The following is a 25,732-nucleotide window of genomic DNA, read 5'->3' on the forward strand; positions in this document are numbered from 1 at the left end:
AGACTAATTCCAGTGAATAATTTTTTTAAAAAATCCTCCCAAATACAAACTGATTAAAATCAGATCTCCACTGTCCTACATGATGACCTGAAGATGACTGCTTGAGAGTCATGTTCTGGTGACCTTTGAATTAGCCATTGGAAATGCAACTTTCAAAAATCTTAAAGTGAATCAAATCGTTTGGTACACATTCATGCTCTTCATCCACACTGCTCAGTCTCCAAATGCAAAGATAACAGACTTCATCTGATTGGCTGATAAAATTAGTGGATATGGTAATAACATAGGTTTCCATAACATGATCCCTAAGTGGTCACTATCAGATTGTCAAGCATAACAGTGAGATCTGATTGTCCCAAATATTAACTGAAAAACAACTTAAATTGATTCCTCTAACACTGATGTTAAGATATTGAATGAAGAATTTCTGTTTACTTCTCCCTTATTTAAAAACTTAAAAGATATAATAACAGATCCAGGATGAATGTAATTTTCCCATCAAATTCATTTCCAGAATATTCAAGTTGTTATCAAGGTCAGGTCTCTTACTGAAAATGTAATAAAGAAAGTATAAAACAGTAGGTACACCAGGAATTCCCAAGGGTAACAACATTGTCCAAAATTCAATCTCAAGTAGATATATTTACCTCTATTAATAATAATCTGAATATTTACTCTAAAATCATAGATAAATATTAGTTGTGTAATGTATTGCTTACAAAATAACAAGGTTTTTGTCGGGTTGGCCCTAAACTCAATTGCTGGCCAAGGTCAGTCACACAGTATATGTAACATATGATCATGAATAAAAGCTAACACACAATAGAAATTAAATATACATTACAATGAGAAGCTTAAATTGTGTCACATATATAATAAAAACATGTGCAGACAATCTTACAGGTGACTTGGTATCAATAAGGCCTTAGGTGAGTTTGATTGTCACTATTTTACATCATTGTTTCTGTCTGCATGGGATCGAGTTTCAGATTCGGCCAATGTGGGTTTGTGAGAAAGCTTGCCAGTAGCTTCTCGATGATCGGTGGTTCTTTCCGGTGATTTTCCCGGGTTCTTCCTCCACCATTAATACTGGCCACCATGTATAGCCTATCGTGCGCTGAAAAATGGCGTTAAACCCTACAACAACAACAACATCATTGTTTAGCAGAGTTATGGTCCCTGATTGTTGGATCTACTTACTTTCTTCTACAAACAGGAACTCCTTTATTTCTGATTGGATTTCAACTCAATATTTTGCATTTGTTTTGAAAATGAGTTTTATTATGATCATTCTACATCATTGTTTAATAGAGTTATAGCCTTGGTTGTTGTACTTATTCATTCCATTTTTGTACAGTATCATTCATAACTGGATTTCAATCAAATTTCAGTCAATGAGACCCTAAATGAGCTAGATTTTCTGCATTCTGTGTCATCATTTAACAGGGTTATGTGCACTTATTATCAGCCATCCTATTTTCATGCTACATGTCTGTGGTATGATGCCCCAGTGCTAGACATCACTATAAGCTGCCACACTGCAGACATTGTAGCGATATGATTGAAAAATTGTTAAAGCTACATTAAAAAACCAAGTCACACACACACACTCATGCCTATTTTTGATCCTTTACAATAAATATATTAGTATTATGACTGCATTGAGATGCGTGAACCCAGTAATAATCACCTTTTCCATCCCTCTGTCTGTCAGTGCATCTGTCCATCCATTCAAACTTTTTGCAAGTAAGTGACACTTCAGTCCTTCAAGCAATCGTATGCAGGTGCTTGTGAGGAGACTAAACATGGGAGCTGTAAGTGACACTTCAATCCTTCAAGCCATCATGTGCAGGTGCTTGTGTGGAGACTGAACATGGGATCTGTAAGTGACATTTCAATCCTTCAAGCCATCATATGCAGGTGCTTGTGTGGAGCTTAACATGGGATCTGTGGATCTGTAAGTGACAGTTCAATCCTTCAAGCCATCATATGCAGGTGCTTGTGTGGAGATGAACATGGGATCTGTGAGTGACATTTCAATCCTTCAAGCCATCATATGCAGTGCTTGTGTGGAGCTGAAAATGGGATCTGTAAGTGACACTTCAGTCCTTCAAGCCATCATATGCAGGCGCTTGTGAAGAGACTGGACATGGGATCTGTAACACTTCATTCCTTCAAGCCATCATATGCAGATGCTTGTGTGGAGACTGAACATGGGATCTGTAAGTGACACTTCAATCCTTCAAGCCATCATATGCAAGTGCTTGTGTGGAGATGAACATGGGATCTGTAAGCGACACTTCAATCCTTCAAGCCATCATATGCAGGCACTTGCGAGGAGACTGAACATGGGATCTGTAAGTGACACTTCAGTCCTTCAAGCCATCATGTGCAGGTGATTGTGTGGAGACTGAACATGGGATCTGTAAGTGACATTTCAATCCTTCAAGCCATCATATGCAGGTGCTTGTGTGGAGCTGAACATGGGATCTGTAAGTGACAGTTCAATCCTTCAAGCCATCATATGCAGGTGCTTGTGTGGAGATGAACATGGGATCTATGAGTGACATTTCAATCCTTCAAGCCATCATATGCAGGTGCTTGTGTGGAGCTGAACATGGGATCTCTAAGTGACACTTCAGTCCTTCAAGCCATCGTATGCAGGCGCTTGTGAGGAGACTGGACATGGGATCTGTAAGTGACACTTCATTCCTTCAAGCCATAATATGCAGATGCTTGTGTGGAGACTGGACATGGGATCTGTAAGTGACACTTCAATCCTTCAAGCCATCATATGCAGGTGCTTGTGTGGAGGCTGAACATGAGATCTGTAAGTGACACTTCAGTCCTTCAAGCCATCATATGCAGGTGCTTGTGTGGAGCTGAACATGGGATCTGTAAGTGACATTTCAATCCTTCAAGCAATCATATGCAGGTGCTTGTGTGGAGCTGAACATGGGATTTGTAAGTGACACTTCAGTCCTTCAAGCCATCATATGCAGGCGCTTGTGAGGAGACTGGACATGGGATGTGTAAGTGACACTTCAATCCTTCAAGCCATCATATGCAGGCACTTGCGAGAAGACTGAACATGGGATCTGAAAGTGACACGTCAGTCCTTCAAGCCATCATATGCAGGTGCTTGTGAGGAGACTGAACATGGGATCTGTAAGCAGCACTTCTTTCATACAGTCTGCGAAATCTATTAAAGGATACAACTGAACATGTGTCCGTTGTGCAACAAGAACACAGGGAGTTCAGATAAACACCCTTTGTTACTTGGCACTAAACAAATTTCAGCTAGATCAGATTGTTGTCACATGGGAAAACAAAGAGGGTGCTAAGAGATTAAGGTCTAATGTGTACAGGGAGTTTGTAGGGCTTTACTTGGCACTATAATCAGATTCAAAAGGATTGTCAGCTTGAAAATAAAGTCAGTGCTGCCTTTATAAGCCAAGGGCTTTTTACCCCACATGCACTGACAGATAACTTGGAAAATATCACTTGGAAATTACACTTGGCTTATTGAAAAATATAAATCAAATCAAAATGTCTATTACATCAGACACAAATGGTGTTTATACAGGAAAACAAATTATACAAATTCAAGTTGTTCAGACTTGCACAAAAATGGAAGCAATATGCTTACAAGTAAACACCTACAGTATCCATCATTAACAAAGACTTACTTTGTGGTTGGTAATATTTAGTTTACTGGTAATATTTTCAATTTATTAAAACCCATATAACTGTAGGTACAAGCATTGTGCAATAAATACCATCACAAAATGGGCAAACACAGTGTATTCTAAATATTGTTACGTGTTTAGGCTCTTAAAAAAAGTAACAAGAAAAGAAAAGTAATAAGAAAAGAGTGAAGACAACAAGCTTTGTAAAATTTAACAAATAATTTATTTCCCCAGAATACAAGGTAAAAATAAGAAAATTAATTTATGGTTTTATGAATCAAGTCCAAAATTAATCCAAGAATTAAAAAATAGAAGTCCTAGTAATAAAACGTCTTAATGAAACTGAGTTTGAATCCTGATGAAATCCAAAATGGAAGGCGATGATGTATGCTGTGGTCAGCATCATACTTATGTTAACAGTTCTTTGTTGGATCATGGAAAATAATATTTCAGTGTTTGAATTTTGTGTAAATTTCAATAAATGTCCTTGTCCAAGAATTCTGTATGAGCACTTATATATTTCCAGGGAAAAGAATCACTTGCATTCCATAAAAGTAAATTTCAACTCAAACTGGTCTCTACAAAACCTTTTAAGTGTCAATGCTTTACAGCCTAGATGCCCAAATTATATTGAGAAAACAGTTATGGGGGCGTTCACCAATTAATATGTACTTTAGAGAGAGTGACGTATGTAAGGTGAAGTAGTTGCATTTAAAACATGCACAATGGAGAGAATGTTGGCATACCTATGTGCTACAGTAATGTAATGTGGATGATATTTCTTTGGATATTGTACTTTTGGAAATTTTACATGATTTAAGCACACTGCTAACTAAAATGACTGCTCCCTTGTGTTAAAAAATCAGCCTGAATTAGTGTAAAGTACACTATACATAGCAGCTATTAAAATAGGGAAAATGAATTTTGCCAGACTAGACAGTACCAGCTTCTGAAAGTGCAATGAATGAATTACAAAATATACAAAAATGTAAAACAAAGTTATCGGCTCTTTTTTTATACAATTTACCTCTTAAGTTCAGGAAGTGAAAATGACCAAGTAGAGCTAGCACTTTTTTGAAAGTTGCACATTTTAAGTAAGGCCAAGCTGTATACTCTATAACCCATAGTACACCCATCAATCATATACTAAAATAAAGGGAATTAAAGGTTCTTTTAATTATACCTAAGATATACAAGGTCTTTTTTAAATAGCCAGTATAACCAGTGAGGAAAGCCGGGGAAATTCTTTTTCTTTAAAATCCTAACCCTATGCAAAATACGACACTGTAGAGTGCCACCTATACACTAATTTAAGATACAAAACAGATTCCTGTATGAGGGTCACATGATCACCCTTCTTGAACAGAATATAAGTTTTTTACATGCCTAATATACCTATTTCCAGTATGGCCTTGACTAAAATCAATAGGTTTTTACTCTGGGAAAGATTTTTTTTTAAAAAAAAAACTCATTTACTACAACCATTACTGTTTCTGAATCAAGGTCAGGAACTAGGTCAGCATTAGATACAATGTTTCTGCAAAGTTATTTACATCAAAAATTAAAAAAATCAGTAAAATCCAGTAAATAAAGTTACATTACAATAACATGTAATAGAATTAAAAAAAATTTAAAACTTACAAACAAAAAATTTAATTAAATAAAATATACATAACAATATGCATTTCTGAATGGGAATAGTGGCATGAAAATATAAAAATATTTGAATTGGCAACATTTGTACATCCTCCAAACATCTTGAGGTTCTAGTATTGCCCTTAGATTTATCCAGAGTCTTGTATGTATAGCTTATAAGACAGCTCCTATTCTGCATGAATAGAAATTTCAGTTAAATAAAACACTGACTTATAAATGAATACAGATGGTATGTTATGGCCATTGTAGTTATTACTCTTGTATTTTTGTTTTCGTTATTACTGTTGTCATTTTGTTTTAGTTATTACTCATTTTGTCCTGTACATGAATGCTTTGAATCATAGTGCATATCACAGACTGATCTCCATTGTGGCAGTTAGGGTCGGATGTGGAAGAGGCAGGGACATATTTCAATAACAAATTGCTAACTATTCCTATTGCTAAAATTGTTACTTTTTTGCTTTATGTCCTTGAAAGCATCCATCAACATTGCAGAGAACTCGAGGCTGAAGAGAGTAGGGGCTAAGATGCATACTTGTTTCACACAATTTGTAACTGCAAAGGGTTTGGAATAGTTACCCTTGTTCTGGACTCTGGCAAGCATGCCTTCATGAAAAGCCTCACCATTTCAATGAGAACTTCTGGACATCCTAATTTGGCCATGATCTTCCAAAGGCCTTCCTGGCTGACAGTGTCAAATGCCTTAGTCAGGTCCATGAAGGTGGTGTAGAGCACCTTGATCATGGCCTACTGCCAGAAGTCAGTGTGGTTTCAGACAATTACATACAATAATGGTAAAGTCACCTGGCTTACAGCATGGTACACATCTATGGTTCCAGTGAACAAGGTCATAAATAGGGATCACTATATATATATACACATACACATTTCATTTTAAATTTATTAAATAAATTTAATAATTTGTATGTTTTGGGACCATGATAAACAAATAATTGAAATTACTTGAAAATGGGCTTAAACATTTCAAAAGAAATGAGCAGTTATAAGATCCTGTTTATGTCTATAGATGGTAATCTTTTCATTCAGTTAACTGCAGGATAACGTTCAATATTACAACAGTAGTATGATAACTATGACATGGATAACTTACAATATTACAACAGTAGTATGATAAATATGACATGGATAACTTACAATATTACACCTGTAGTAAGATAAATATGACATGGATAACTTACAATATTACATCTGTAGTATGATAAATATGACATGGATAACTTACAATACTACATCTGTAGTATGATAAATATGACATGGATAACTTACAATATTACACCTGTAGTGTGATAAATATGACATGGATAACTTACAATATTACAACTGTAATATGATAAATATGACATGGATAACTTACAATATTACATCTGTAGTGTGATAAATATGACATGGATAACTTACAATATTACATCTATAGTATGATAAATATGACATGGATAACTTACAATATTACATCTGTATGATAAATAAAACATGGATAACTTACAATATTACAACTGTAGTATGATAAATATGACATGGATAACTTACAATATTACACCTGTAGTAAGATAAATATGACATGGATAACTTACAATATTACATCTGTAGTGTGATAAATATGACATGGATAACTTACAATACTACATCTGTAGTATGATAAATATGACATGGATAACTTACAATATTACATCTGTAGTATGATAAATATGACATGGATAACTTACAATACTACATCTGTAGTATGATAAATATGACATGGATAACTTACAATATTACACCTGTAGTGTGATAAATATGACATGGATAACTTACAATATTACAACTGTAATATGATAAATATGACATGGATAACTTACAATATTACATCTGTAGTGTGATAAATATGACATGGATAACTTACAATATTACAACTGTAGTATGATAAATATGACATGGATAACTTACAATATTACATCTATAGTATGATAAATATGACATGGATAACTTACAATATTACATCTGTATGATAAATAAAACATGGATAACTTACAATATTACAACTGTAGTATGATAAATATGACATGGATAACTTACAATATTACACCTGTAGTAAGATAAATATGACATGGATAACTTACAATATTACATCTGTAGTGTGATAAATATGACATGGATAACTTACAATACTACATCTGTAGTATGATAAATATGACATGGATAACTTACAATATTACACCTGTAGTGTGATAAATATGACATGGATAACTTACAATATTACAACTGTAATATGATAAATATGACATGGATAACTTACAATATTACATCTGTAGTGTGATAAATATGACATGGATAACTTACAATATTACAACTGTAGTATGATAAATATGACATGGATAACTTACAATATTACAACTGTAATATGATAAATATGACATGGATAACTTACAATATTACATCTGTAGTGTGATAAATATGACGGATAACTTACAATATTACAACTGTAGTAAGATAAATATGACATGGATAACTTACAATATTACGTCTATAGTATGATAAATATGACATGGATAACTTACAATATTACATCTATAGTATGATAAATATGACATGGATAACTTACAATATTACATCTGTAGTATGATAAATAAAACATGGATAACTTACAACATTACATCTGTAGTATGATAAATATGACATGGATAACTTACAATATTACACCTGTAGTAAGATAAATATGACATGGATAACTTACAATATTACATCTGTAGTGTGATAAATATGACATGGATAACTTACAATACTACATCTGTAGTATGATAAATATGACATGGATAACTTACAATATTACACCTGTAGTGTGATAAATATGACATGGATAACTTACAATATTACAACTGTAATATGATAAATATGACATGGATAACTTACAATATTACATCTGTAGTGTGATAAATATGACATGGATAACTTACAATATTACAACTGTAGTATGATAAATATGACATGGATAACTTACAATATTACAACTGTAATATGATAAATATGACATGGATAACTTACAATATTACATCTGTAGTGTGATAAATATGATGGATAACTTACAATATTACAACTGTAGTAAGATAAATATGACATGGATAACTTACAATATTACGTCTATAGTATGATAAATATGACATGGATAACTTACAATATTACAACTGTAGTACGATAAATATAACATGATTAACTTACAATATTACATCTGTAGTATGATAAACATGACATAGATAACTTAAAATATTGCATATATAGTATGATAAATATGACATGGATAACTTACAATATTACATCTGTAGTATGATAAATATGACATGGATAACTTACAATATTACAACTGTAATATGATAAATATGACATGGATAACTTACAATATTACATCTGTAGTGTGATAAATATGACATGGATAACTTACAATATTACAACTGTAGTATGATAAATATGACATGGATAACTTACAATATTACATCTATAGTATGATAAATATGACATGGATAACTTACAATATTACATCTGTAGTGTGATAAATATGACATGGATAACTTACAATATTACATCTATAGTATGATAAATATGACATGGATAACTTACAATATTACACCTGTAGTATGATAAATATGACATGGATAACTTACAATATTACATCTGTAGTGTGATAAATATAACATGGATAACTTAAAATATTACATCTGTAGTATGATAAATATAACATGGATAACTTACAATATTACAACTGTAATATGATAAATATGACATGGATAACTTACAATATTACACCTGTAGTATGATAAATATGACATGGATAACTTACAATATTACATCTGTAGTGTGATAAATATAACATGGATAACTTAAAATATTACATCTGTAGTATGATAAATATAACATGGATAACTTACAATATTACAACTGTAATATGATAAATATGACATGGATAACTTACAATATTACATCTATAGTATGATAAATATGACATGGATAACTTACAATATTACAACTGTAGTATGATAAATATGACATGGATAACTTACAATATTACATTATAGTATGATAAATATGACATGGATAACTTACAATATTACAACTGTAGTATGATAAATATGACATGGATAACTTACAATATTACATCTGTAGTGTGATAATATAACATGGATCACTTACAATATTAAATCTTTAGTATGATAAATATAACATGGATAACTTACAATATTACATCTGTAGTATGATAAATATGACATCGATAACTTAAAATATTACATATATAGTATCATAAATATGACATGGGTAACTTACAATATTACATCTGTAGTATGATAAATATGACATGGATAACTTACAATATTACATCTGTAATATGATAAATATGACATGGATAACTTACAATATTACATCTGTAGTGTGATAAATATGACATGGATAATTTACAATATTACAACTGTAATATGATAAATATGACATGGATAACTTACAATATTACATCTGTAGTATGATAAATATGACATGGATAACTTACAATATTACACCTGTAGTACGATAAATATGACATGGATAACTTACAATATTACATCTATAGTATGATAAATATGACATGGTTAACTTACAATATTACAACTGTAGTATGATAAATATGACATGGATAACTTACAATATTACATCTGTAGTAAGATAAATATGACATGGATAACTTACAATATTACACCTGTAGTGTGATAAATATGATGGATAACTTACAATATTACAACTGTAGTAAGATAAATATGACATGGATAACTTACAATATTACAACTGTAGTATGATAAATATGACATGGATAACTTACAATATTACATCTGTAGTATGATAAATATGACATGGATAACTTACAATATTACATCTGTAGTGTGATAAATATGACGGATAACTTACAATATTACAACTGTAGTAAGATAAATATGACATGGATAACTTACAATATTATAACTGTAGTACGATAAATATAACATGGATAACTTACAATATTACATCTGTAGTATGATAAATATGACATAGATAACTTAAAATAGTACATATATAGTATGATAAATATGACGGATAACTTACAATATTACAACTGTAGTAAGATAAATATGACATGGATAACTTACAATATTACGTCTATAGTATGATAAATATGACATGGATAACTTACAATATTACAACTGTAGTAAGATAAATATGACATGGATAACTTACAATATTACAAATGTAGTAAGATAAATATGACATGGATAACTTACAATATTACATCTATAGTATGATAAATATGACATGGATAACTTACAATATTACAACTGTAGTACGATAAATATAACATGGATAACTTACAATATTACATCTGTAGTGTGATAAATATGACATGGATAACTTACAATATTACGTCTATAGTATGATAAATATGACATGGATAACTTACAATATTACAACTGTAGTACGATAAATATAGCATGGATAACTTACAATATTACATCTGTAGTGTGATAAATATGACATGGATAACTTACAATATTACATCTATAGTATGATAAATATGACATGGATAACTTACAATATTACATCTGTAGTGTGATAAATATGACATGGATAACTTACAATATTACATCTAAAGTATGATAAATATGACATGGATAACTTACAATATTACAACTGTAGTATGATAAATATGACATGGATAACTTACAATATTACATCTGTAGTATGATAAATATGACATGGATAACTTACAATATTACATCTGTAGTGTGATAAATATGACATGGATAACTTAAAATATTACATCTGTAGTGTGATAAATATGACGGATAACTTACAATATTACACCTGTAGTATGATAAATATGACATGGATAACTTACAATATTACAACTGTAGTAAGATAAATATGACATGGATAACTTACAATATTACACCTGTAGTATGATAAATATGACATGGATAACTTACAATATTACAACTGTAGTATGATAAATATGACATGGATAACTTACAATATTACAACTGTAGTAAGATAAATATGACATGGATAACTTACAATATTACACCTGTAGTATGATAAATATGACATGGATAACTTACAATATTACAACTGTAGTAAGATAAATATGACATGGATAACTTACAATATTACACCTGTAGTGTGATAAATATGACGGATAACTTACAATATTACAACTGTAGTAAGATAAATATGACATGGATAACTTACAATACTACATCTATAGTATGATAAATATGACATGGATTTATTCAGTTTCATACAGAATACTGTCTTATTGAAATACTTCATGTTTCAGGAATTTGAAAGAAAATTACATCCTGTTTCAGGAATTTGAAAGAAAATTACATCCTGTTTCAGGAATTTGAAAGAAAATTACATCCTGTTTCAGACATTTTAAAGAAAATTACATCCTGTTTCAGGAATTTGAAAGAAAATTACATAATTTCATATTTCAGTAATTTGAGAGAAAATTACATAATTTCATGTTTCAGGAATTTGAAAGAAAATTACATCCTGTTTCAGGAATTTGAAAGAATATTACATCCTGTTTCAGGAATTTGAAAGAAAATTACATCCTGTTTCAGGAATTTGAAAGAAAATTACATAATTTCATATTTCAGTAATTTGAGAGAAAATTACATAATTTCATGTTTCAGGAATTTGAAAGAAAATTACATCCCGTTTCAGGAATTTGAAAGAATATTACATCCTGTTTCAGGAATTTGAAAGAAAGCTACATAATTTCATATTTCAGGAATTTGAGAGAAAATTACATAATTTCATGTTTCAGGAATTTGAAAAATGTTACATAATTTCATGTTTTAGGAATTTGAAAGAAAATTACATTCTGTTTCAGGAAGTTTGAAAAAAATTACATGATTTCATATTTCAGGAATTTGAGAGAAAATTACAGGCCTCTCGTGGTCCTGGTTGGCAAGCAATGATGCTTAATCAATCACTAAGCTCAGGGTCAGGAATGTCATCGACTCAAGCCAGTAGCCTTTTAACATCTCCAGAGAATACAGGGTCTTTTGGGGAGTCTACCACATCTTTAGAGAAAAGGGTCGGATTTGCTGGGGTATGGAAACCTTGGTTTCAAGGCTTTCTAATTTCTAGTTAAATGTTCTTGTGTTTCTCAAATTTTAGAAGCAGGCATATTCAGTCCTGGTTCAGCTAGATGATGATTTTGAAATATCATTATACAACTATCTCATTAATCCTGTAGAGAGCCATCAAATTTGAATGTTTTGTACAAATGTTTGTGTAATGCAGACTTACACACCCCAAATAATTAAAAGTCATTCATAGTTTTAATGTTTTCTACAACTGTCTTTGTAATACAGACTTACACCCCCCAGATAATTAAAAGTCATTCACAGAGTTTTAATGTTTTCTACAACTGTCTTTTTAATGCAGGCTCACACACCGTTAATAATTAAAAGTCAACTCGTAGAGTTTTAATGTTTTCTACATCTTTCTTTGTAATGCATAGTTAAATCTCAGTCATATACTTGGAAGGACGTTTGTTATCTATATGGTACTCATGTGATAAAAATATTAGGGATATTGTAATTGCCTCTCTGTCCATCCATCCATCCATCCATCTTTCTATGTATCTGTTTGAACTGTTTTCCCCTAAACAGCTGGAACAAAATCACCATATTTGATATGTAAAGAAAGCCATGAGGATTTGCCTTGAAGTTGTGCTGATTTCATCTTGCATCTTCAGATAAATTAAACCCGTCATTTATTTCATCCATTGAGCCATATGTGACCAATTTCATATATATTATATATATTGTTGTGATGAATATTGAATATATTGCTGTTATGAATGGCCATGTAAACATTGTTGTGATGAATGGCCAGGTATATATTGTTGTGAAGAATGGCCATGAATATATTGCTGTTATGAATGGCCATGTATATATTGTTGTTATGAATGGCCATGTATATACATTTGTGATGAATGGCCATGTATATATTGCTGTGATGAATATCCATGTATACATTGTTGTGATGAATGTCCATGTATACATTGTTGTGATGAATGGCCATGTATACATTGTTGTGATGTATGGCCATGTATACATTGTTGTGTTGAATGGCCATGTATACATTGTTGTGATGAATGGCCATGTATATATTGTTGTGTTGAATGGCCATGTATACATTGTTGTGATGAATGGCCATGTATATATTGTTGTGATGAATGGCCATGTATATTTTGTTGTGATGAATGGGCATGTATGCATTGTTGTGTTGAATGGCCATGTATATATTGTTGTGATGAATGGCCATGTATACATTGTTGTAATGAATGGCCATGTATACATTGTTGTGATGAATGACCATTTATACATTCTTGTGATGAATGACCCTGTATACATTCTTGTGATGAATGACCATGTATATATTGTTGTGATGAATGGCCATGTATACATATTTGTGATGAATGGCAATGTATATATTGTTGTGATGATAGGTCATGTATACATTGTTGTGATGAACGGCCATGTATATATTGTTGTGATGAATGGCCATGTATACATTGCTGTGATGAATGGCCATGTATATATTGTTGTGATGAATGGCCATGTATACACTGCTGTAGCTTATTTGGCTTTATGTATGGCAGCACTGAATGTGATTTGCAAACTAAAGACAAAGTGTGCATATATTATTAAATGCTGTATTTTTGTTTTCAGCAGTCAATGTATGATGATGATGATGATGACGATGACGATGAAGATGATGATGATGAGGAAGATCTTCCAACCCGGAGATAAATTTTATATTATTTTACAACTTAAGTGTTATGTATGTGATAGCTGTAAGTTAGGTTTTTGAGCAGCTTATAGCATAATCTGTGGCATTACAGCTTATTCTGAGCCTTTATTATTTCTCTTCATAGTCAAGGACTCTGATGTCTCAATTGCTCTTCATCCATGAGGAAAATTACAATAACTCTAATGCTAAATCATTTATGTTACACTTATATTTCTATCACTTCAAATAAAGATATTTATTTGACCAAGATAATATCTTTACAAGTGTGAATACTAGGTGTGATGGATTGAGCTGATTTATAACCTAGTTATTCATGTCACCTTGAACTTTACCTCCATTAAGAGCCTAAGACATTACAGTACCAAAATGATAAAAAATCATCATGTGAATTTTTCAAAACCAGGATGTCATTAAACATTAATGATTCAAACATTTTCTTTTTGTGTGGTATAGAGGCATTTCATTTGGATATTGCTAATGTGATCATCAAAAGAAAACTAGTATGTGTTTGCTGATGATGGTCACATCTACCATTCAGTATTTAAATTAGATATATGTCTATCAGTATGTGTTTGCTGAAGATGGTCACATCTACCATTCAGTAATTAAATTAGATATATGTCTATCAGTATGTTTGCTAATGATGGTCACATCTACCATTCAGTAATTAAATTAGATATATGTCTATCATTATGTTTGCTGATGATGGTCACATCTACCATTCAGTAATTAAATCAGATATGTGTCTATCAGTATGTGTTTGCTGATGATGGTCACATCTACCATTCAGTAATTAAATTAGATATATGTCTATCAGTATGTGTTTGCTGAAGATGGTCACATCTACCATTCAGTAATTAAATTAGATATATGTCTATCAGTATGTGTTTGCTGATGATGGTCACATCTACCATTCAGTAATTAAATTAGATATATGTCTATCAGTATATGTTTGCTGATGATGGTCACATGGACCATTCAGTAATTAAATTAGATATATGTCTATCAGTATGTTTGCTGATGATGGTCACATGGACCATTCAATAATTAAATTAGATATATGTCTATCAGTATGTGTTTGCTGATGATGGTCACATCTACCATTCAGTAATTAAATTAGATATATGTCTATCAGTATATGTTTGCTGATGATGGTCACATGGACCATTCAGTAATTAAATTAGATATATGTCTATCAGTATGTTTGCTGATGATGGTCACATGGACCATTCAGTAATTAAATTAGATATATGTCTATCAGTATGTGTTTGCTGATGATGGTCACATCTACCATTCAGTAATTAAATTAGATATATGTCTATCAGTATGTATTTGCTGATGATGGTCACATGGACCATTCAGTAATTAAATTAGATATATGTCTATCAGTATGTGTTTGCTGATGATGGTCACATCTACCATTCAGTAATTAAATTAAATATATGCCTATCAGTATGTGTTTGCTGATGATGGTCACATGGACCATTCAGTAATTAAATTAAATATATGCCTATCAGTATGTTTTTGCTGATGATGGTCACATGGACCATTAATTAAATTAGATATATGTCTATCAGTATGTGTTTGCTGATGATGGTCACATCTACCATTCAGTAATTAAATTAGATATATGTCTATCAGTATGTGTTTGCTGATGATGGTCACATCTACCATTCAGTAATTAAATTAAATATATGCCTATCAGTATGTTTTTGCTGATGATGGTCACATGGACCATTAATTAAATTAGATATATGTCTATCAGTATGTGTTTGCTGATGATGGTCACATCTACCATTCAGTAATTAAATTAGATATATGTCTATCAGTATGTGTTTGCTGATGATGGTCACATCTACCATTCAGTAATTAAATTAGATATATGCCTATCAGTATGTTTTTGCTGATGATGGTCACATGGACCATTCAGTAATTAAATTAGATATGTGTCTATCAGTATGTTTGCTGATGATGGTCACATGGACCATTAATTAAATTAGATATATGTCTATCAGTATGTGTTTGCTGATGATGGTCACATCTACCATTCAGTAATTAAATTAGATATATGTCTATCAGTATGTGTTTGCTGATGATGGTCACATCTACCATTCAGTAATTAAATTAGATATATGCCTATCAGTATGTTTTTGCTGATGATGGTCACATGGACCATTCAGTAATTAAATTAGATATGTGTCTATCAGTATGTTTGCTGATGATGGTCACATGGACCATTAATTAAATTAGATATATGTCTATCAGTATGTGTTTGCTGATGATGGTCACATCTACCATTCAGTAATTAAATTAGATATATGTCTATCAGTATGTGTTTGCTGATGATGGTCACATGGACCATTCAGTAATTAAATTAGATATATGTCTATCAGTATGTTTGCTGATGATGGTCACATGGACCATTAATTAAATTAGATATATGTCTATCAGTATGTGTTTACTGATGATGGTCACATGGACCATTCAGTAATTAAATTAGACATATGTCTATCAGTATGTATCACTCTAAGATCTGTTTTAAGAATGAGAATGTCACATCAAGGTGCATTGCACAAAATCAAGATTACTCTTGACAAATTTGGATGATAATTTTTTTGTTGATTGCCATCAAAGGTTGGGGTGATATTTTTGGGGACTTGCAACTTAAGAACTGTAAATTTGTTTATATTGCTCAGATGTACTTGCCTAAAGAATAAATATGTTATTATTTAAAAGACAAAAGGCTGACATATACATTTTTCAGCTATGGTTTTTATTTATATTTTTATTATTTATCTTGAAACTAGGACCAGTTTTCAAAGGTTTTGGTCAACAAGTAATACAAATATTAGCTGAAATATGTAATTAGCACAAAACTATGCCATTTTGGCTCTATCCAGGTACTAATGCCATTTTGGCTCTATCCAGGTACTAATGCCATTTTGGCTCTATCCGGTAATAATGCCATGTTGGCTCTATCCAGGTACTAATGCCATTTTGGCTCTATCCAGGTACTAATGCCATGTTGGCTCTATCCAGGTACTAATGCCATGTTGGCTCTATCCAGGTACTCAGACTAAATGAAATCCTACTCTCATGCGGTGATATCTACATTGCACATCTTGTTTGTGATAATAGTTGGGATGCGCACCTTGTTTGTGATAATAGTTGGGATGCACATCTTGCTTGTGATAATTGTTGGGATGCACAATTCTTCTTTGAAAATGTTACCCAATCATAATAACTTACTACTTCTACCTCACAAATCCAGCCTTTCCAGGTTAAAAACATTTAGCTAAAAATTCAAAAGTTATCTGCCCACCTAGGTGGTGGTTAGGCAGAGTTATCTCCCCATGATACAGGGATTGGTGCCAAAACCCATGAATATCTCAGTTACTACATATGCTTGTGCCAGGTAGCACACTCTCGCTAAGAGGAACTTTGAAAAATCCTCTACCATGTTTCTGGAAGCTCAACATTTACAAGTGGGAGGAGTCTTCACTTGAAAGGGAAGTAAACAAATTCTATATTTCCAACTTTTTTCCCCTCCTATGACAACAAAGTTCTGCCTTTAGAATAAAATCATATTTATTTGATAGTATTTATGTGCTTGCATGGGTAGCCTAGATGATTTCACAATAGTTCTGGCTATAGTTTTAATTTATGTGTGCATGCATGTCTGTAGTGGGCTATAGAAAACTCTTAACAAGTACTTAATTATTGGTACAACTGGAAACATACATGTAAGTTTTCTATACCAATGCATTGAGCATCTGGATGCCAAGCTTCACAGACATTTCGTGTACATGCCATCATTATAGGTGGTATTTTGAACTGATATTTTATATTGATGCTTCATTACCTTCATTTAGCCATCTCCTAGCGTGTCATAGTCATATATGTGATACTTAATTAAATTTACCTGTATACAACATCGCTGGGCCTGTTCCAACAGGTAAAATGTCTTATAATGGATATTGTAGCACCTATGTTGTATGGTGCTTCAGTTCATTTTTTATGTGTAGGCTTTTGCGTGTAATATAGAGAATTGTTAATGTTACTGTATAGCTTCCTCCCTGGACCGGTCAGTTTTCTATACATGGTTTACTCAGGATCAAGACCTGTCTGACAACCATGCAACATCTGTAATTTTCTCTGGTCATCATTCCAGCAGTACATGTCAGACATGCCTTTTATGGATGGAAGTCAGTCGTAGCTTGAGGGATGAAAACATTACTTGCACACAATGTTTGCTCCATATTATTCATGGGCAGCTAGATGGAGAGCATCAGATACAGTCTTGCATATCAGAATTATGGACTGGATACGTGGATCAATATCCCATACCCCATCACAACCTCAAGAACTGGACTATGTCATGCCAGCCATGATGGCCATGTTCCTTCACATCTGGACTGGGCCATATAACTGATCACAGTGGAAGCCACCAGACTTGTCCAGTTCCAATGAAACCACTTCATGAAACCAGTTATACATGGGTTAGTCTAACTCAAATAGTGCCGCTTGGACTTACTGCAGACAATGCCCAGACATTACAGGCACTGTCACGGATCAGTCTAACCACATAGTGCTGCTAGGGACTTACTGCAGATGATGCCCAGTCTATACATGCACTGTCATGGATCAGTCAAACCACATAGTGCTGCTAGGGACTTACCACAGACAATGCCCTGGCACTGTCATAGATCAGGCTAACCACATAGTGCGGCTAGGGACTTACTGCAGACAATGCCTAGTCTATACAGGCACTGTCATGGATCAGTCTAACTACATAGTGCTGCTAGGGTCTTACTGCAGACAATGCCCAGGCACTGTCATGGATCAGTCTAACCACATAGTAATGCTAGGGACTTACTGCAGACAATGCCCAGGCTATACAGGCACTGTCATGGATCAGTCTATCTACATAGTGCTGCTTGGGACTTGCTGCAGATGATGCCCAGGCTATACAGGCACTGTTATGGATCAGTCTAACCACATTGTGTTGCCAGGGACTTACTGCAGACAATACCCAGGCTCTGTCATGGATTAGTCTAACTCAAATAGTGCTGCTAGGGACTTACTGCAGACAATGCCCGGGCTATACAGGCAGTGTCATGGATCAGTCTAACCACATAGTGCTGCTAGGGACTTCCTGTGAAAGACATACGGTTTATATGGACACCCTCATGGATCAATGTTATTTGTAATAGTACCTCAAAACACTTATGGCATCTGATATCCATCTTGAGACCTCCATTTTCAAGCGATATCTCTTCACTGACCCTCAAGCCACTGCCACCCAAGAGACTCTAGTTAATGACACATTAGAAGTAATGGGATCCGACTTGTATGTGCTGCAAGTGTAGTGGGCCACCATTATTGAAATTCTTCTTCAACTACTTCGCAGGTAGCACAGGAGATGGTGACATCACCACCTCAATCTATAGATGCTGAAACAGGCATTCAAGTTCCCTTGTCATTATTAGATCTTTCTTGGATGAGTTATGTCCTTTTTTTTAACATTGCCTGCCAGGTCTACCACTTCCAATTGCTTCCCCAGCCTGAAAAGTTATTGATATTTTGGAACTAAGCATGTCATCAGTTCCAAGCATCTACTGGTGTATTATATCACAAATGCTTTCAGACTTCCATTTCATGAGTTGATTCACAACACTGACACTGTAGGATCAGCCTTGTATCAGTATTTTGATGATCCTCATTATGATGACCACTGCTTATATCCTTCCATCACAAACCTAAGCAAAACAAGCAGGCACATATTCGTAGGAGGGTCCACTTTATAACAGAGGTACAACATATTATAGCCATAATAGTAACTATGAACTTACAAGAGGGGGAAGACACTCAATGCTCTCTACCCAAACCTTATGGACCTATCTTGGCCCAAGATATGCTCACAACTTCCATCATCTGTTCTCCTCCTTGAATATTAGGTTGACGGAATTCACTACAAACCATGATCCCTCTCAATCTCAGCTACAGTGGAGGGATTTGCAAGGCAACCGACAAGGTCACAGGGATATCCCTAGAGTTTATGCAACTAGAAACAGTCCTACAGCTCCATTGTATTATGCTGTTAGAGCAGATGTCACAAGCATAGCATTTGACTGGAATATTCTCTAACTGACATTGTCTAGGCTATGGAATGGAGATCAGAGTCAACATTATCCACTTTCATCCCAAAGGGCTCAACTTGATCTGGTAGGAGCCATAGTGCAACAGGTCACCTTTTCAGGTTGTGCAGTAACTTTTTGAATGGAAAATTTTCCTTTGAAGCCACTTCCTGACAGATGTTATCTTCTCGATTTAAGTTATCTAGAATCTGCCTCATACCTTATGGGACCAGAGATGGCATTTCATGGGTAATGGACTGTATCTCCCTCCACCTCTTACCTATTCTCCTAAGACATTATGATTGGGCAACATATTCATGTAACTGAGATATTCATGGAATTTGGCACAAATCCCTGTACCAAGGGGAGATCACTCTGCCTGGTCACTGCCTAGGTTTGCAAATAACTTTTAGGTCTTTTGCTAAAAGCTTTTAACCTGTGAGGGTTGGATTTGTGAAGTACTAGAAGTTATCCTAAGGTATCATGATTGGGTAAGTAATCACAAAGAAATATATTCTACTAGAAAAAGTTAGTTTCATATTGGCACATGTTACTAGTGTTAATAGTTGAGATGTACATGCTATAATACATGTATAAGACAATACTCACAATGTTGCTTCTGTATTTTTTTGGAAATATAATTCATTCATACATATTTTGTAAGTATGGATATTAAAATAAATATGAATGGATAAAAGATTCTAAATTTTCATAAGTTGCAAATCAGTTGATCTTTGCACATAATCTATTCAAAATGATCCACTTTTTAAAATAAAGACTGCATATATGTCATTGACAGAAAAACAGAAATTAAGCATAGATAAGTTTATTAATATGTGACAAATATATGAATGCTGTTTCATGCTGTGTTTCTGTGTCAGATTTATTTGTTTTATTAAAGTAACTATGTCTATGATCAGTGATGTCGAATCGCGTTTTACAAACTTATTCATTAGATTGCATTAGGAAAGAATCAAGGAAATTTGCAATGCCAATTAACCTATTGCTAAAGCAGGACTAATAGACCTATATCTAAAGCAGGGCTAATGAACCTATCACTAAAGCAGGGATACTTAACCTATTGCTAAAATGGCTAATTAACCTATCACTAAAGCAGGGCTAATTAACCCTTCACAAAAGCAGGGCTAATTAACCTAGCACTAAAGCAGGGCTAATTAACCTGCCACTGAAGCAGAATTAAATATACCTACTTATTGGCATGCCACATCAAACAAAATCAAATTTGTTTTGTTTTACATTTTTCACATCTATATCAACTAGAAGCAACACTAAATTTGTACTCAAAATGTCATAAAAATTGGTTAGGAAATGTTGAAGTTTTGCTCATTTGAATTTGTGTGATATATTTAATGTTACCTAGTAACATTCAGCAAGTTGACAGATGTTACACCAGAATGTCCATCATTGTGCCTGTGATAATTTAATACATTTTCTAGTCATAGTATTGTTCAGCAGTAGGTGTAGTTGTGTGGAATTTTTTATTATCATAGGCATAGTGAATTTGCAGATAAAATTATTTCCTTTTATATATCCATGTTTATAACTTTGAAAACCATGTATTGGACAATATGTGACTGAAAATGCAGTGGGCTTTATTTACTTGTAATATTAGCATGTACACACACACATTGTTCCAAGTTCAATACAACTGACAGTGCTCTACAATAACCAGAAGTGCCAATTAGACAGCAAAGATAGAATACCCATTGTGGAAAAATGAAGAAGTTAAGGTCTAATTTTCCTAAAACTGGTGTACCTCATCAAATTTTAGACATGCAGTGGACAAAATGAACTATATTGATTGAATGCAAATTTACACCATGGCTAGGATTTTCTCATTAATATCATATTTACAAAGAGTCATAGGAAGCAGACATATTTCCAACAGAAATGTAGAATGACAGTTATAAAGGATATTTGCTGAATGGAAAATGTATTTAATAATACAAACATTTTGTATATTTCCAATGAAACTAAGTTAATTGGTTCCAGCGGTTGTGGTTTTTGTAGGATGGATGAATTCATAGATTCAAGAACTGGTATATGCGATTTTAGGTATTGGATCAATTTGTATGTATGTTAGAAAAAAAGGTGAGAAGCTTCACAAACAGGAAAGTTAAGGTACCAAAGAAAAATAATAATGTCATTTCTCAAAACCACTGCAGAATAGTTTCACATCCATAATTAGCACTGACTTGGTGTTTGTCAAGTTTGACAAGTACTCCCTTGTTATACTTCTGTACATGGGATCCATAGAGTGTGCTGCCTTATAATGAGACTTCCTTATAATGAATTACATGATACAGTAGTCCCTCTTTATAACACTGCCCATGGGAGTTATAGTTTACTGCCTTATAATGAATTACATGATACAGTATTCCATTATTATAACTGAGTGTAAACAGCCTTATAGTGAGACAGCCTTATAATGAATTACATGATACGGTATTCCCTTATTATAGCTGAGTCAGTGTAAACAGCCTTATAATGAGACTTCCTTATAATGAAGTACATGATACAGTATTCCCTCTTTATAACACTGTCCATGGGAGTCATAGTTTGCTGCCTTATAATGAAGTACATGATACATTATTCCGTCTTTATAACACTGTCCATGGCAGTCATAGTTTGCTGCCTTATAATGAAGTACATGATACATTATTCCCTCTTTATAACACTGTCCATAGGAGTTACAGTTTACTGCCTTATAATGAAGTACACGATTCACATAATTTTATTACCATTTAATGATGTAGGATATATGTCCATACATGCTCAGCAACAGGCACTGTGTTATAATAAAGGGCCTTATATTGAGGGAGTAGTTCAAAGCCAGCATGAGATATCATTGTTACTTGTACATACTTTGCAGTCAAATTTGGAGAGCATGGTCACAGATTTGCCACTACATAGTACACTAGCAGGTCTGTGTCAGTCCTGTTTGAAATTCTGCCTTTTACATGTATGAGACAATAAAATACTTATTTCTCTCTCTCTATGATGAGAATTGTAATATGTTTAGAACATTTTTGTTTCATTAAGTTTCACTTGCCATTTGAATACTGTTTTTGTTTTAAGAAAATCTGTTTTTTAAATACATTGTAAATAGATTTTTTTTGATTTGGGGAAAATAATATTCACACACTTCAGGCCAAGTTCAAATGGTGTGGAAACTCTTTGACACCTGAGAGTGTAGATTCTGACCTGAACAAATATTTTGAACTTTGCTATGACTGTATGATCCCCATATCAATGTATAACTTGCCATTTATTTGTAGTATAGCTGTAGAACAAAGATTTGTATGTGCACTTATTTTTTTTGTGTCACCATTCAAGAATCATGTCAGAGAATTGATGAAAAATGGCTTAAATCTGCGAAAGGTCTGTTGTATTTAATATGGTTCTTTGGAAGTTAATCAATATAAAGTTCAAGTTAGAATTGCAAATGTTAATGCCTGCATATATTTTTTATTTTACAGTACATTCAATATTGATGTGGTGTTGCAATATTCCAACATGCATTAATAGCTTTATGACATGTAGAAAATTGCCATTGTAGCAAATTGCCATTGTAGTCAGACAGATAATGCTTGGGCAAAAGTTATATATGTGTTAAGTAGCATCATTCTTATGAAAATTGGGTCAAAAAGATCAGTATCTACATTTCTTGAAGCAAATAGATCTTAAATTGTACCTTTTAGCTCACCTGACCTGATGTCAAGGTAGCTTATGGCATGGCACTGTCATTTGAACACCTCACCATCTGTGATCTGTCCATCAATATTCGCCATTTTTAATTCCTTCTCAAGAATGGCTGAACCATTTGTGTCATACTAAGTACTGATGTATCTGACATTGTTTTTTTAAGCCAAAGATGATATGGACTTGCAGCATCCATCATAGATCTAATCATCCTTCCATCAGTCTCCTATTTGCAACTTTTTCTCCAAAATAAATGAGACTGTTTGATCAAATTTTGGTTTAAACATTCCTGATGATAACATCTTCTATCATAATTGTTCAGGTTGGGTCAATAATGTGCTTCTGTACCAGCCAGGTAGAAAAAACCTATTTGCAACTTTTAGTCTAATATGACAGTGAAAATTTGGCTCATGCTTCGCAAAAATGTGCTGCATGATATATCTTGCATGAAAATTGTGATACGGGTAGATGGAAACCTATTCTCAGATTATATCTTTGGATAATCAATATCAGTTTTGGAGCTGGTGCCAAAAAATAAAGTAAATCAGTCAGAGCAAAATACATTTGCCTTTGTGGCATACCTTTCCATGATCTTTGCCAGGTGACCACAATTACGTCCACTTGAGCCTCTTGTTTTTATTTGTCTGCTTCCCATCAGTATTTGATTGTGAGTTCATATGGCTGTAGACACAAGGACAATTTAAAAACCCACTGGTTCTTCCCTATGTTTTGGTTTGGCCAGGTCAGAGGGTTATGGTTAAGTTCAATGCTCAGTGGAGCAATGTACAGTCAATACTTAAGATCTTTGATTGCCTGGCAAGACAATCCTTCTCAATTGTAGAATAATTTGCTTGCTGGGCAATAGCTTGCTATAGGATGTTCCTCCATATTCTTGTAATATTGGCTCAGAATAACTCCAATGCTGATATCAATCGGGCCATTTTGCAGTATAAATGGGCACCCCGTAACAGGTTGATGAGGAATGGTACCTTTGCAAGGGCATTTTTCAAGTCGCTGAATTACTGAATAACCTTCTTGTCTCAAACAACATGGTCTGGTTTTCCTTTGTTATGAATGTCACAAAGCAGAGCTGAAAGCTCAGCAAAATTTCTGATGAATTTTCTATGGTAACTCACCATTACCAGAGTGGATCAAACTTCTTTCTTTGTTTTCAGGAATGGGAAGTTGGTCATAGCTTTAACTTGTATGTCACGCCACCAACAACAATGTGATGATGTTGTCATTTCCAGCATCACATTTGGAAGGTTTTATGGCAAGGATATTTTCTTGCAATCTCTGATCTTGGAACCTTAATTTGCTGAAGCAGGGTTTTCACTGTATGAGTACGAGCCCCCAAACTTTGACAGAAACATGTGTGTCGTGCATGACAATGTAGCTGGCGTAGTTTTCATCCCATAACAGTGACTTCATACAGACCAAAGATGTCTGGAATATAGACTTCCTCCGTGCTTCAGTGGATATGGTATCTGCTAGTAACATTTTATCATATTCAGTTTGTTAATATATTTAGTATTTCCCAATTTCTTAGAGTTCATCTCTCCTTGGAATAGGGTAGGCATCAAATAGAGTAATGTTATTCAATTTACTATAGCCAACATAGTCATAGACTTTCATTTTTCTTTTGAATGAGTGTGGTTGTGAACTCCACGGACCTGTTATTGGTCTTATAAATCCTTGCTTAACATT

At 33.3% G+C, this 25,732-nt stretch overlaps 1 protein-coding gene across 1 annotated transcript in view; it reads left to right on the top strand.

Annotated features, from left to right (window-relative positions):
• Positions 1 to 25,732, top strand: part of LOC149787293 (uncharacterized) — a 47,554-nt gene that overhangs the window by 13,315 nt on the left and 8,507 nt on the right. The window contains exons 4-5 of the mRNA XM_089976085.1: positions 12,268 to 12,453; positions 14,084 to 14,195. Coding sequence (XP_089832211.1) covers positions 12,268 to 12,453; positions 14,084 to 14,164 — 267 coding nt within the window. The 3' untranslated portion in view covers positions 14,165 to 14,195. The remainder of the gene's footprint in view (positions 1 to 12,267; positions 12,454 to 14,083; positions 14,196 to 25,732) is intronic.

The sequence above is a fragment of the Sinohyriopsis cumingii genome, chromosome 12 (assembly GCF_028554795.1).
Source record: "Sinohyriopsis cumingii isolate HCF-2022 chromosome 12, ASM2855479v2, whole genome shotgun sequence".
Taxonomy (NCBI): Eukaryota; Metazoa; Mollusca; class Bivalvia; order Unionida; family Unionidae; genus Sinohyriopsis; species Sinohyriopsis cumingii.